Raw genomic sequence first — 14523 nt, forward strand, 5'->3', positions numbered from 1 at the left:
TGTAGTAGGTGTCCACTAGGATCCAGTTGCACAGTATCCTCTATCTTCCAAGCTGAACACTCGAGGTGCACCCTGGTGTGTTCTGTATGCCCTCATCTTGTAGTTGAGCCTTGATTGCTGTTGGCATGTCAGCGGTAGGGTTTTACCCAGACTGATCAGCTGCAACGTCTAGCTCTGACCACTGACCACTGACCTCCGACCACCTTGAAGGATCAGCTGTGCAGGGGCCCGTTCCACAGAGCAGGATTTCCTTCAGCAGGGCTCTGGCGCCTGCTGAGTCCAACCCTTGAGTGTGTCACTTGTGGAGGTGGTTGAGTGATGGTGCTTTGATGTGGCCTGAAACTGACCACAGGGTATGCTGGCCCTGGGGCCACCTTGGAGGTGCAGGCTAATGTAAGCCACCACTTGTGTCTTGCGCAGGGTCACCCTGCATAAGCTACAGAGTGATCTGTAGATGGCTGCTACTTGTGCTGGGCTTAAAGGTGCCCAGGCAAAGCCAAGCCGTAAATCAAGGCCTGCTGCTGCTTGTGCCAGGCCAGGGGCTACTTAGTGAGAGGAGAGATACAGGGCTTGCTGAGGCCAGATGATGCTTTTGAGAAAATTTAGGCAAATTTGAAGCATGAGCCAAGATAAGCCATTGTATGGAAAAGCCACTGGAAACAGGTTGGGGGGGGGTGGGCTTTTGGAAATCCCCAGGGTGAGGCAAACAGTGAACTAGGTTGATGGAGTCTCAGATATGGCACCCCACCTGCTGGTTCTGTGGGGGGAGGGCTCAACAATGCCTCTGGCAGCACTTCTGTCTAGGATAAAGCTGCCCCTCTAGCCCTCACCCTGACGCCAGACAATTCAGTTCCTCCCTGTATGTCTCTGGTGCCTTTCAAGCTGCTGCCCAGTGCTGGGGCTCAGAGAGGGTGAGTCTGAGTAAGTTCATTTGGGGGCACATTAAGGGGAACTGCCTGGGACTCCAGAAGTTTCTGTCTTCCTCAGCCTCAATTGCTGCTGGTTTTTAGAGCCAGAAGTTATGGGGACTTCTCTTCCTGGCACTGGAACCCTGGGCTGGAGGGCGTGGTATGGGGCTGGGACCCCTTGCTCCACAGGGGGGACCTCCACAGCTGAGCTATCCCTCCTGATTTTTATCTGCCACAGTTTGGTGTGGGACCATCCTGTTCAGTATCCCCACCCCTCCTACCATTCTCATTGTGGTTTCTTCTTTAATTCCTTAGTTGAAGGACTTGCACTCAGCTTGATTTCTGGCAGTTCTGAATTGTGGTTTTTCTGTCGTTTAGTTGTAATTTTGATGTGGTTGTAGTAGAACTGTGTTTACTATTCCTCCATCTTGACCGGGAGTCCTTTGAAAATATTCTTCAAAATATTCTTCAGTGGAGTCCAGGCTCTTGTTCACTGTACCATGCTGCCTGTTCTTGATATGATTCTTAGTGATGATATATTCTTGATTCCATTGGAGGCCCTTGGAAAGACATTTTGTCAGCCTGTTATCTATCCTCTGTTCTTTAAATTTTTATATCTATGGCAGAATTAAGTTCATACGGGTTAGAGGGTAAGGTATCAATAAAAAGATCCGCCTTAAAAAAAACTGAAAGAAGTAACAGATCTTTAGACTTGCAAATTAAGAAGGGATTTCCAAGCTCAGAACCAGTGGTAGTTTTGTGATGTTTAACTTTAATTTAAATCACATTGGGGAATTTTCTTCCTTGGTATCACTACATTAAAAAAATATAAATATGCATATCTATAAAAACTTTGTAATTATAGTTAAAAAGCAAACTGGATAAGATGATTGTGAGAAATATGACACAGTAGTATTAAGAAATTGGTATAAGTCAAAAAGAAAACCAAATACATACATAAATTCCTTATACGTAAGGACAAAGGAGGAAGTATAGTCAGCTTATAAACATTCGAAACTTGTTCAAGGTCAGCAATAACTTTTAAAGTTTTAAATCCTTTTTTCATCTAAATTGGGAAAGATTTTAAGCATTAACATCCAACCCTGTTGTACAGTTTAGAGAAGTTGTCTTATACATTCTCTATAGGACAGTAAATGGGTACACTTTCTTTTGGTGGTGTGTCTTAAAAATTGTATCTTTTAACCTACCCCCCAAAGTAACATTTGAGAATAATTTCTCTACAGCATCATCTGAAGTGTAGACAAATATTTCTGCATGAAGATGTTTATTGAAAGGTTGTTTTAATAGAAGCCAGCTAAGTGTCTAGCATTAGGGGAGTGGTTAATTATAGCTTATGATAAGTAATCAGCAGTCCTTAAAACATTAATTACAAAATGTTTCTAATAGCATGTAAAGTTCTTACAGTATTAAATGAAAAAAGGAGGTTTTAAAATTGCATATGCAGTATTCAAAAAATAAAGACTGGATAGGAATATGCAGAATGTTAATAGTAGTATTTGTTCCTAGAGGATTGGGTTATAGATAACTTATGAAAGTTATAAAGTATAAGTTAAAGTCAGTTACTCCTGACTATATAATTAAATTGATCATTTCACAGCAGACTCAAACTTTTTTTTTTTTTGCTGTCTATTCTTTTAGGTAACTTTTAGATCTTATACATTTCTATAGCTTGGAAATGAAGTTGGCAGAGGTTAAGCTATGTTTCTCTGAATAAGAGAAAGCAAACAGCAGTTGTCAGTGTCTTAAAGCGCAGCTCTGTATTTTAATAAATTCCATACGTACTACAAGAGGAAATCTGTTTGGGGGTGGACTGCTTGCCCTGGATGAGGTGAATTAATGGTTTTTACACAATAGTACTCTTTTTGCTTTATTAATTTTTTAAAGATATATTTATTATAGTATGTTTCTTGATGAAAGAATCTTCAAAATGTTCACTTTTATTTTTATAGTTTGTGCAGAAGCTTATAATCCTGATGAAGAAGAAGATGATGCAGAGTCCAGGGTATGTAATTTATTGAATAAATTAATTTTAAATTATTCCTGTATTGGGTAAAGAAAATAATAATAAAAAAGTGTTAACAGGCACGTAGTTTAATGGAATTATTTTGAGTATTTCTTTCCCTAGTTTTATCTGTGATAGCTTACTTCTCCTTCAAGTTCTGTAGAATTACTTTTATCCAGAGTCTCTCTTTTTGGCTAACGGAAAGATAAATATAAAACCTCCCTGCAATTGTGGTTTTATTTCTTTTGAAAAAATACAGCTTTCTCATAGTGATGGTTTCTTTTTCTTAGTATTTCTAGTCAAGAAAAATACTGGGAAGAGCCTGCTACTCCTACTGATTTGTGATAACAGAAGCTTACTCTGAAACAAACAAAAAAATCCTGGTAAAATGACATCTAAAGTGTCAGTACAGCAGTTGATATATTTTTTAAAAACTATGAGTCTTAATAGTTTGCTCAGAAACTGATTTCTTAGAGGTCCTAATATTTTTGTAAAAATTTGTTCAGTTTGGTTTGAAGCAAATATTTAAGCTGTGTTCCTTAGCTCTGTTCTCCTGTTATTTATTTAGTAAACAGTAAACTAAATACAGAGGTTACTGTGCTTAGAAATGGAAGCAATAATTTACCCTTTTTTTCAAGTACATATTTTACAAAAGCCCTCCTTTTCTATTTGGCCTTTAAAAATATGAACAAAAGTTTATTTCTGTAGCTCTCAAAAATACTTCTGTAAAATTGAGTTTTAATATGGAAAACCAGATATTGCATCCCTAAGTCATTGCATCCATCATTAAGCTCCCTGAAATATATGTAAAATCCAATGGTAACAAGATGAGGAGCCTTATATGACCAGAAGATCTTCAAGGAACTCCCATTTTGCTCCCTACCATGGAGATTCCCAGCACCAGGGTTGGGGAGGGGGGATAGAAAATGAGTAAGGAACAAGGAAATTAGTATAAAGACCAGAGTTGGCTTAACTTGGGGATTGGCTGACTGGATATATCATGTTTCTGGTGAAGCAGAGCATTTCCAGGTACACAAAAGTTATCAAAGTTTTGGTTTGCCAATATGGCATCCCAGGTGGGAGCGGCTCCAACTTGGACCTAGAAAGTTATTTCAACAATGGTGACCTGATATCCCCAACTTTTTCTCTCTGAGGATGGAGCTTCTCAGCAGGTAAACATTTAAGAATGAGTAGCTTGAAGTTCTTGATGAATTTCATGAAGTGAGAAATAACTTTTTGTTTCGTGCTGTTAGCCAGCCTTCCTTACTTGAGGTAGGAAGAATTGAATTTTGGTTGGCATGATTTAGTTAATACCCACATTTTACAAGTGTCTTATACACAATGAATTAGTAGTCACCAAATCTGTTTTTTCTGTGTTCATGTGTCACCTTAGAATCTAGTTTGAGATGAATATTGATTAGTGAACAAAAGTTTGCATGCATCTTACCCTTATAGGAAGGTGATAGTCTTTTGAGTAGTATATAAATAGTACACACATAAGTAGTATACATATATTGTAAATTTCCTTGATTCTTATCGGACCTATGATTTTCATTAATATTTAGCCATCTGAGGTGGGTTTGAAATATGATTTTCATTTCCCATTTTAAGTTCTGATATATTCATGGGCACAGAACTCACCACTGCCGGATTCTCATTGCTCTGGTTGTGGGGCTGGCTGGCTGAAGAGGAAAGGCACCAGCTTATTATCTCCGACGGTCACTCTCAATGAACATTAGAATGGGAAAAGGTGCTTTATAGATTTCCAGGAGACCAACTTGTTGCCTACTGCTTTTAGGGTTGTCTTTTGCCTGACTCATTTTATAAAAGTTACAAACTACCAGTGTTCGTGAAAAATAGGCCATTTGGTCCAAGTCAGTTTTGCCTTGTCTAATTTAAAGGGACACTGGAGACTTGGCAGGCCACACTTACACAGAACATTCTATTTGTTCTTTACCTTCCTGGAATGAAAGTTTGGTAAGAATATAGGATGCCGGTTTTCTTTGAACTCATTCTAAAGTGAGCACACCAGGACTGCTGGATCATTTGTTCTCAAGTCCACAGTCTTGGTGTGGCATGGCCCAATTGCTCCCTCCCTTTGGAAGGTTGCTCCCTGTGAAGGTATTTACATACATGATACATAAAAATGTATTTAACACCTACTGCACTGTACATGTAAGAATTTACTTGCTTCTAGAGACTGTATTACATTCTGAGTAAGAATACTGAGAGAGTACTAAACAGAATAAAGGAAATCTCCACATTTTTAGTCACCTGTTATCCTGTTCTGTGTTCCTTGGGTGTCTTTAGTGATTAGACCAGCACAAACCTTCACAAAGTGTAACTTGCTAATCTGGGGTAAACACTCCTTTCGAAAACATTCAAGTGCTATCCAAAACACTAATTTGAAAAGATATGTGCAGCCCTGTGTTCACTGTAGCATTATTTAAAATAGGCAAGATATGTAAGCAAGCTAAGTGTCTATCAGTATTGGATAAAGAATATGTGGTACATACAGGGTGGGGAAAAGCCAGGTTTACAGTGAGTACGTAAAACGCAAGAGTTTATTCTTGTATTATTTATTAAATATTATATTGTTTTCCATACAAACAACTGTAAACCTACTTTCCCCCACCCTGTGTATACAGTGGAATGTTACTTGGCCATAAAAAGGAATGAAATCTTACCATTTGCAACAACATGGAAGGACCTAGAGGGTATTATGCTAAGTGAAATAGGTCAGATAGAGAAAGACAAGTACCATATGGTTTCACTTAAATGTAGAATCTAAAGAACAAAGTAAATAAATAAACAAAACAGACAAAGACTCAGAGAACAAACTGATAGTTGCCAGAGAAGCAAGATGTGGCAGGGCTGAGTGGAAAAGGTGAAGGGATTAAGAAGTACAAATTGGAAGTTAAAAAATAGTCAGGGAGATCTAAAGTACAGTATAGAGAATATAGTCAATAATGTTGTAATAACTATGTATGGCCATGTGGGTATGATATGTAGTATTTTTATAGACTTACGGGGGAAATCACTTCATAAATTGTACAAGTGTCTAACCACTATGTTGTAGACCTGAAACTAATGTAATATAATATTGAATGGCAAGTATAATCGAAAAACTAAAAAAGAAAAGAAAAACATTGAAGTGCTGTATTAATCAATGTATACCTACTCCCTGAAACAAATTGCATTATTTTCTCCTACTTAGTGGGCTGATAGGTATCTAGTAGCCTAAAGCAACAGCCTAAAGCAACCCCAACACTCACAATTCTTCCTCCTAACGTCCTGCTAGGAAATTTTATCCCTTATAAATAAGAGTGGACTAATTGTTGGTTTATTTCGTGTTTGTTTTAGATTATACATCCAAAAACGGATGATCAAAGGAATCGATTGCAAGAGGCTTGCAAAGACATCCTGCTGTTTAAGAACCTGGATCCGGTAAGACAAATCTCAGTGATAGAAGCGGTTTCTGCAGTATTAGTGTGAAGAACTGTGCAGGGTCTTGGGTTTCATTCTCTTTACTAGATAGCGTCACCCTGTTGTGTAATGACCCCATCGTGGGTGCCTGCATGTGCCTGTGTTATAAGGGAGGAATATTTGTACTGAGCTTGGGAGGTCACTGCTGTTAGTAAGCAGGCCTGCTGTTTGTCTGGGGGAAGACATTATCTCATCCCTCAGTTACTAGCTACAAACAGCCCTGAGAAATGGCCCAGCTGAAGAGAAGTTAGGACCTTGCATTGTCTGTACCCCCCGCTGGAACATGCAGGCATGTGCAGGGCCCTTGGTGAATTGCCTCTGTCACCAGCTGGTAATAGTAACTATATTCTCATGTGTGACTCTTACACATACTTTAAAAATAACATTTTACTTGGCTGTAAAGGTAGTGGGATTTTTTTTTTCTTTGTAAGGATTTCAAAATCTCTAGTCTTTGGTTTGGGATGTATTTCTAGAATACGCTCTCAAGTATGAGTGAGCATGCCACTCGGATTCTGCCCCGTTCTGCTTCCACCATCACAGCTTTTGCTTATGTGTTGCCGTACGGTCATTTGGGGGGAAAATCCTGCTGCCGTGTTTCATATGTGAAGACCGAGTTAACTTTTCTGACTTACCTCAACTTTTTTTTGGCCAAACTCAACATCTTAGTTTTCAGATTGATGCCCTAGAGATGAAAGCGTTAAATCTAGACCAATGCTTTTTAAGATGGGGTTTTCTTGTAAAGGCCATTTTTACAAGGAGGAAGGGACTGCATTATACTGAGTTTTGTACACTGGGTCTGCTCACAAACTAAAATATTTTTAAAAGCTTCTGTGTTTCTAGTGACATTTATGTTGGTATCACATTCTCCAGGAACATGGATTACATTTTGTGACTTCGGAGATCTTATTTTAGGACCACACATTACAAGTTTTGTCCAGTTTGATCCCAGTCCTCCAGAATTATCCCTGGTGGGCAGAATTAGGAGCTATGAAGAATGGAGTTCTCTAAAAATGGAAGACTAAGAAATGGAAGATAGAAAATTTAAGAATTTAATTTACAAATGGAAAATTTTCCTTGTAGTTTTAAATAGTGGAATGATAGACTAAAGGTCACTTGTGAAATTTTGGTGAGCTTCTAAATAACCCCAAATCTCATTTATCTAGAGCAGTAATGATTCTGTGAAATAAAAGACACTAAACTATGTGATCTCTCACGATCTCCCACTAGTATGAGTCCCGATTATTAGTGTAAAGATACAACTCTGTGTGTGTGTGTGTGTGTGTGTGTGTACGGTGGAAATTTTGGTAGTGGAATTAAACAAATTTAGAATTTACTGTACCTCTCACTATAGGTACATACAGAGACAGTTACACCATTAATCCTCAGTTTTACCCATAGGTATAGGCTTCAACCATAGAAATGCTTTATTTTTCAACTAGAACTTTACATTAGAGAATTTCAGAGGTCACCAAAAATAGTGATTCTCAAACTTTAATATGCCAGTATACATACCATCAGGGGATGTTGTAAAGATGTAGATTCTTGTTGCATAGTACTGCAGCGAGCTGGAGAGCCTGCTTTTCTCACGAGCTCCCTGGTGATGTTGATGCTCCTGCCCACAGCAATTCACCTTCAGTAGCAAGGAGTAGAGCTAGACGTGAAAATGCTCTAGCTCAGTATTTTGGTGCTACCATATGTTACTTTGTTTGCATATTTCCCTATGCATTTGAACCAGTATTTTAATGCTTCTGCAGTGACTAAGCAGTGATAGCCTGGTGTTTATGCACTAAGTGACAGATAGGCATGGGGGAAATAGCTGCCTATTCTAGCTTGTACTCTAAATTAAGCTTATTTTTCTTGCCATTTCAACCCTAACTTTTTTAAAGCATTGTGAATATTTGGTTGCATTTAAAACAGTTTTAAAAAACTTTTGCAGGTATATTCTGGCAAGGAACATCTTTGCTTAAACTGATTATTTTTATAAACATAGGAATTTTTTTAGACTTCTTTTGCTGCTTTTTTGAAGGTCTTCAATATGTGTATTTTCTTAACAAAGGAAGTCAGTTCATGAAACTACTAATTCATGAATTATCACTATTGAATGTTTTATAGGGAGGAAGCAAATGTTATTTGCATAGTTGTTTCCAAGAGATCTTTCATCGAGCTAGAGCTCAAGCCATCTTCACTTATTTCCCCACCATCTCACTTTACCTTCTAGGAAAGATGCAGAATATAAATAAGTCAAAGTTAATTTTTCTCAGTAAATTACCACCTGTAATAAGAACTTTACCCTTAAATTTGGTAGATTGAAGATTTTGGATTAAGCTTATATTTCAAGTTCCTCTCTAGTTTTTTATGGTACACATTTTTACAATAACCCAAATGCATTTAAATTGGATTACACATTTACCTCCTATAATCTGCTTGTTATGCAGCAGCTCTTTTCAGCTCAGTTCCTTGATTACCCACTGTGCTCCAAGTCCTGTCTCAAGTGTTGGAGGCCACAAAAACACTTAGATGTGGTTATTGTCCTCTTGGAACTTAAATTTGATGAGGGACTCAAATATGCATATAAAGCAATTGGGTAAAACATGGTAAATGCTGTAATATGGTCAGGGCACTAAGAGAGGATGAGGGTCTCTTATCCTCACTTGAGGATTCAGGAGGCTGGAGAGGCCACCTCCAAAAGTGAGTAGGAAGCTGCCAGTTGAACAAAAGTACAAAGTGTTATCACTACAGCCTAAAGTGGAAGATATCCAGTGGTGGGAGCTAAGATGTGCATTCTGTGAGCATTCTTGAATGCCTCGCTGTAGCGTGGGACGCACACTGTACGCAGTGGGCAGGCACAACTGAACACTGCAAGCAGAGAATGTAGCAATCAGATGTGTCTAAGGTCACTGTGGTGGCAGTGCAGAGGGTCGAGTTAAAGACCAGAGGGAGAGCAATAGGGCCAGTACAGAGGAATGGAGCTCAGTGAGGAAACAGTGCCACCCAGGGAAACAGTGATATAGGGAAAAGAAATGGGCCCAACTAGGGAAAGGGGAAGAGGGATGGCTTCACAAAATATTCAGGATTAGCAGATGTTGGTACTTGATGGTTGAATGAGTTGGAACCCAACAGAAAAAGTCTAGGATGAGTCCCTGTGTCTAGCCAGAATGACAGTGAGGTGGTACCTTTTCCTGAAATGGGAAAACTTGACAGAGGAAAAGGAAGCAGTAATTACTGACTGACAAGAACAACAATCTTGGCTCTGTGTCTGCTATCTCATTTGAATTTTCTGAAGTCATTGTTTATCTTGAAAACCTTGCACCTTCTAGGGCTCACATTTTTCCTTGGCGTGCTGTATATTCGTATATTGAGCGCAGCGTTCATAATTATTAATCTCTTTGAAGATAATCTTTTCATGAATATTTTAATGCTTGACTAATAGGCTATTTTTCTTCTGAAGTATTTCTAATATGAGGCAAACTGAAATAATTTTCCTAAGCTATATGCTAGGCTCTTTTATTAATGAAGAGTAAATTGTTATTTCTAAGTGAATCAGAGCCCTTTTACTGAGCTTAGTCTCGTAACTGCATTCTGCAGGAGAAAAAGATACGGATTTCCTATAGCAGTTGTCAGTCATTTTGATAAGGCCCTGCATGTTGAATATTTCCTAACTTCTTTTCACTCTTTGTATAATTATGGGGAAATTACATTTTGATTGACTAGAATAGACACCTGTCACATAGAGAAGTTCTAGAAGAAATAATTTTCTGTATTTTATCAGGAATTACTTTTTAATCTATCCATGTATGAATTCTTAAGCATTATAACATTTTAAAATGCAGCTATTTCAAAGATAGCAAAAATACTTATTATAGCACTGTTTTTCATCCTTTTCTCCATTTGACATTTACAGCCAGAGCTAATCAATAAAGCTGATATTCCCCCTCCATTTGACCTAAAAAAGTTGAAATATAAACAGTAAGCAAAACAAAGTATTAGTAAACCATTTAATCCAACATCATAATTTTAATCGGTGACCATATGTTGCCTAGTTCATGAACTCATTTGGGTAAAACGGCCCCTGTGGGGTCAATTAGCACCACACCAAGAAAGCACTGTTTTGCTGCTACATTGGCATCGTCTTCAGGCCTGGCTGCTGTTTCACAAAGAGGTGCCAGGGCTCACACAGAGACCCAGGGCAGGGGTGAGAGCCACTTCCTGTGAACCCATCATCATTGCTCTCCCAAAAGTCTTTCTTAACTCACATGAAGATGCAATATTATGTTCTCTGTATAAATGGAGAGTTTGGTTTTTTAATTAATTAAAAATGGTAAACCAGTATACATGTACAATTTACAGAAATTCAAAAAGACCAAAAGAGTAAAATTCTAAAACAACAAAAGAGTAGTCAGTGAAAGGAAATCTCCCTTTCATTCCTGTCTCCCAGCAACTCAGTTTTTCAGGAGCCAAGTTCTTTTAGCATTATCATGTGTGTTTTTCCAGGATTATGCTATGTATATACAAGTATAACCTTTTAAAAATACTGGCAGCAAATTCAACACAGTGTTGTGCCTAGTTCTTTTTTTACTTAACACCATGTCTGTACTCATAGAGATTCCATAATCTTTTTTTAAATTATTTTTATTACTATTAATTTTTTGTAAAAGTTAAAGTTAGTAATGTGCTATAAAGCTTAATCACGAAAACATTAACATTTTGCTATTGTCTAATGTATGACTTGAAATTGTATATATAACGGGGGCCTCAATAGCAAAATAATATCGGAAAAGAAGAACAAGTTGGAAGACTCACACTGGCCAGTTTCAAAGCTGTTATTACATAGCTGCAGTAATCAAAACAATCTGTTACTGGCATAGGGATAGACAGATTACAATGGGATACAGTAGAGTCTAGAAATAAACCTGTGCATCTATGGCTATTTGATTTCAACAGGAATGCTAAGGCCATTCAATGGGAAAGAATAGTCACTTCAACAAATGGTGCTAGGACAACCAGGTATCCACACACAAAATAACAGACTTGGCCTCCTACTTCATACCGTATATAAAAATTATCTCAAAGTGGGTCAAAGACCTAACTGTAAATTCTAAAACTTTGTTTTAGTTCTCTTAGAAGAGAACAGAGAGGTATTCTTGACCTTGGATTTAGCAATGGATTCTTAGATGCCAAAAACAGGAGTAAGAAAAGAAAAAAGATTACAGTCATACCTTGGTACTTGTTGGCTTCAGAACTTGTCAAACCCTGTACTCATTGCATTTTGACAAGGAAAAAATGTTTCCGCACTTGGCACTTGCTCAGGACTTGCGGTGGTTGCTAGAACTGGTATGAATCAATGCCACCCCACAAGAGGAAATGCTTCATTGTTCAGTATTTGTTGGTTTCCGCACTCGTCACGAGTTTTGGAAGGAATTAACAATGAGAACAGAGGTAACACTGTAATTGGACTCCATAAAAAATATTAAAAATTGTGCATTAAAGGACATCATCAAAAAAAGTGAAAAGATAACTTGCAGAATGGTAGAAAATATTCTAAATCATATGTATGATAAGGGCCTAGTATCCAGAATATGTAAAGAGCTCTTACTATTCAGCAACGAAAAGACAAACAACCCAACTTAAAAATGGGCCAAGTACTGGAATAGATATTTCTCCAAGGAAGATATACAAATAATCAATAAGCACATGAAAAAATTTTCAACATGGTTAGTCATTAGGGAAATACATCAAAACCACTTCACCTGCACCCTGGCTGGGTGCCTCAGTTGGTTGGAGTGTCATCCATACATCAAAAATGTTGCAGGTTCAATTCCCAGTCAGGGCACATACCCAGGTTGTGGGTTCGACCCCTGGTCACACGTATACTGGAGGCAGCTGATGGATGGTTTTTTTTGTATTTCAAATCAATAAACATACCCTCTAGTAAGGATTAACAAAAAAAAAAAAAAAACAAAATCCACTTCACCTGCAGTAGGGTGGCTATAATTTTTAAAAAAAGAGGAAAATAAGTGTTAGTGAGGACATGGGAAAATTGGAATCATAATACATTTCTGGTGGGAAAGTAAAATGGTTCAGGCACTGTGGAAAACAGCTTGGTGGTTTCTCCAAAGTTAAACATATAACTCAGCAGATTCTACTCCTAGGTATAGACCTGAAAGAATTGAAACACAGATATTCAAACAAATACTTGTATATGAATGTTCATAGCCACATTATTCACTATGAACCCAAGTATTCATTGGCAGATGAACGGATAAGCAAATTTTGGAATGAATAGTATTTATCCCTAAAAAGGAATGAAGTAATGCTATAAGAGGGATGGACCTCAAAAACTTTATACTCAGTGAAATAAGCCAGACACAAAAGATCACATATTATATGACCCTATTATAGGAAACATCCAGAATGGGTAACTCCATAGAAACAGAAAATGGATTAGTGTTGCCAGGGGGTGGAGGGAAGGGAGAATGGCAAATGACTGCTTAATGGGCACAGGCTTTCCTTTTAGGGCAGTGGACACTGTTTTGAAACTAGATAGATGTGGTGGTTGTACAACTTTGTGGCCACTGAATTGTTCACTTTAAAATGGCTTTTCATTTTATGTTGTGTAAAATTTCACCTTGTAAAAATTTTGTATATTTAATCCAACGGAGCATTTTGATTTCCATTATAGCATTTAATGGCTAAAATACATTTTAAGGATGCAAATTATTTACAGAATTAATCCCTGAAGCACCTCCAGAAAAGCCCTGGGTCTCACAAAACACAATTTGAGAAACACTGGGCCCTTTCACAGCATGTAGAAGATGGAAAGCCAGCCTTGAACATTCTGTTGAGTGACAAGGAGTTGATCTCTGCAAGGGATCCTGTGCCACTGATAGACAGCTCTCATTCTTGGACGAGTCTTCACGTTATGCCGAAGTCTCCATGACACTTCGACCCAGCAGTCCGGGTTGTGGCCTCTGGAATCACTGACATCATCAGTGTGGCAGAAGATAGCCGATATGTTCACATGCAGGTCTTTCCTCTCACCTAAATGCCCCCAGTTCCTTGAACGGTTCCCCCTGTGGCAGGTTTTCAGATTTCCTGATTATAGCTGCATAGCTTTCCAATGTATAGATATACCAAATCTATTTATCCAGTGCCCTGTAGGTAAACGTTAGTTTGTTTCCGTTTATTTTGCTATATGATGCTGCAATGAAAAATGCCCGTGCACATGTCATTTTGCAAATATCTATATAATAACTTCCTAGAAAAAGAACAGTGAGGTGAAAGGTGTGTGTATTTGGAATTTTATCAGATATTGACAGATTACAGTCTAGTTTGTTTCACTTCACCTTCCCATTAGCAGTCTGTATGAGGAGACCTCTTTTCCACACCCTCTCCAATACTTACTCTAAACGGTTTCATCTTTTTGAATTGACAGGTGAAAATAGTATCTCATTTCAGTTTTAATTTGCATTTCTTTTTACTTTGAAAGAAGTGGAATATCTTTTTGTGTTTTTAAGAGTTCCTTCCCTCTTTTGCTGGAAGCTCTACAGATCAAGTTTACAGGTCATGTTAGGGTGGGGCTTTCGGTCTTTGATCACGTTGGACATCTTCCATTTCCTGTATTTTGTCATATAGAATGCGCACTTTTTGCCTAGATGTTTGGGGGGAAAATAATCATGTGCACCACACATGGGTATAAGGAATACATACCATGGGTATAATGGGCATACTCCCACGTATATTGCATACAAAACTGGGTGTGCACTATACATGGCAAAATCTGGTAACCACCTGTGCTCTAGAAATGTCACCTCATCCATTTCCCTTCCCATACTCTATATTGTGTGTGTTCATACCTTATATTTCCTATGAAATGTTCAAAAAGAGTCACATGTGGTCTGTTCTTGCTTTTGATCCAGAGCATCTTTTTAAAAAATTTTTAATTTTGATTTTAGTGAGAGGGGAAGGGAGAGAGAAAGAGAGAATAACATCAATGTGAGACAGACATCTATTCGTTGCCTTTCATAAGCACCCTGACCCCCAGCTGGGACCAAACCTGGAACCAAACCCAGGCATATGCCCAACCAGGATAGAACCATTACCTTTCTT

The 14523-nt window shown here is 38.1% G+C and overlaps 1 protein-coding gene across 1 annotated transcript in view; it reads left to right on the forward strand.

The window, feature by feature from the left end:
• Positions 1-14523, forward strand: part of PRKAR2B (protein kinase cAMP-dependent type II regulatory subunit beta) — a 110063-nt gene that overhangs the window by 77079 nt on the left and 18461 nt on the right. The window contains exons 3-4 of the mRNA XM_024558493.3: positions 2879-2931; positions 6295-6378. Of these exons, the coding sequence (XP_024414261.1) occupies positions 2879-2931; positions 6295-6378 (137 nt within the window). The remainder of the gene's footprint in view (positions 1-2878; positions 2932-6294; positions 6379-14523) is intronic.

The sequence above is a fragment of the Desmodus rotundus genome, chromosome 6 (assembly GCF_022682495.2).
Source record: "Desmodus rotundus isolate HL8 chromosome 6, HLdesRot8A.1, whole genome shotgun sequence".
Lineage (NCBI taxonomy): Eukaryota > Metazoa > Chordata > Mammalia > Chiroptera > Phyllostomidae > Desmodus > Desmodus rotundus.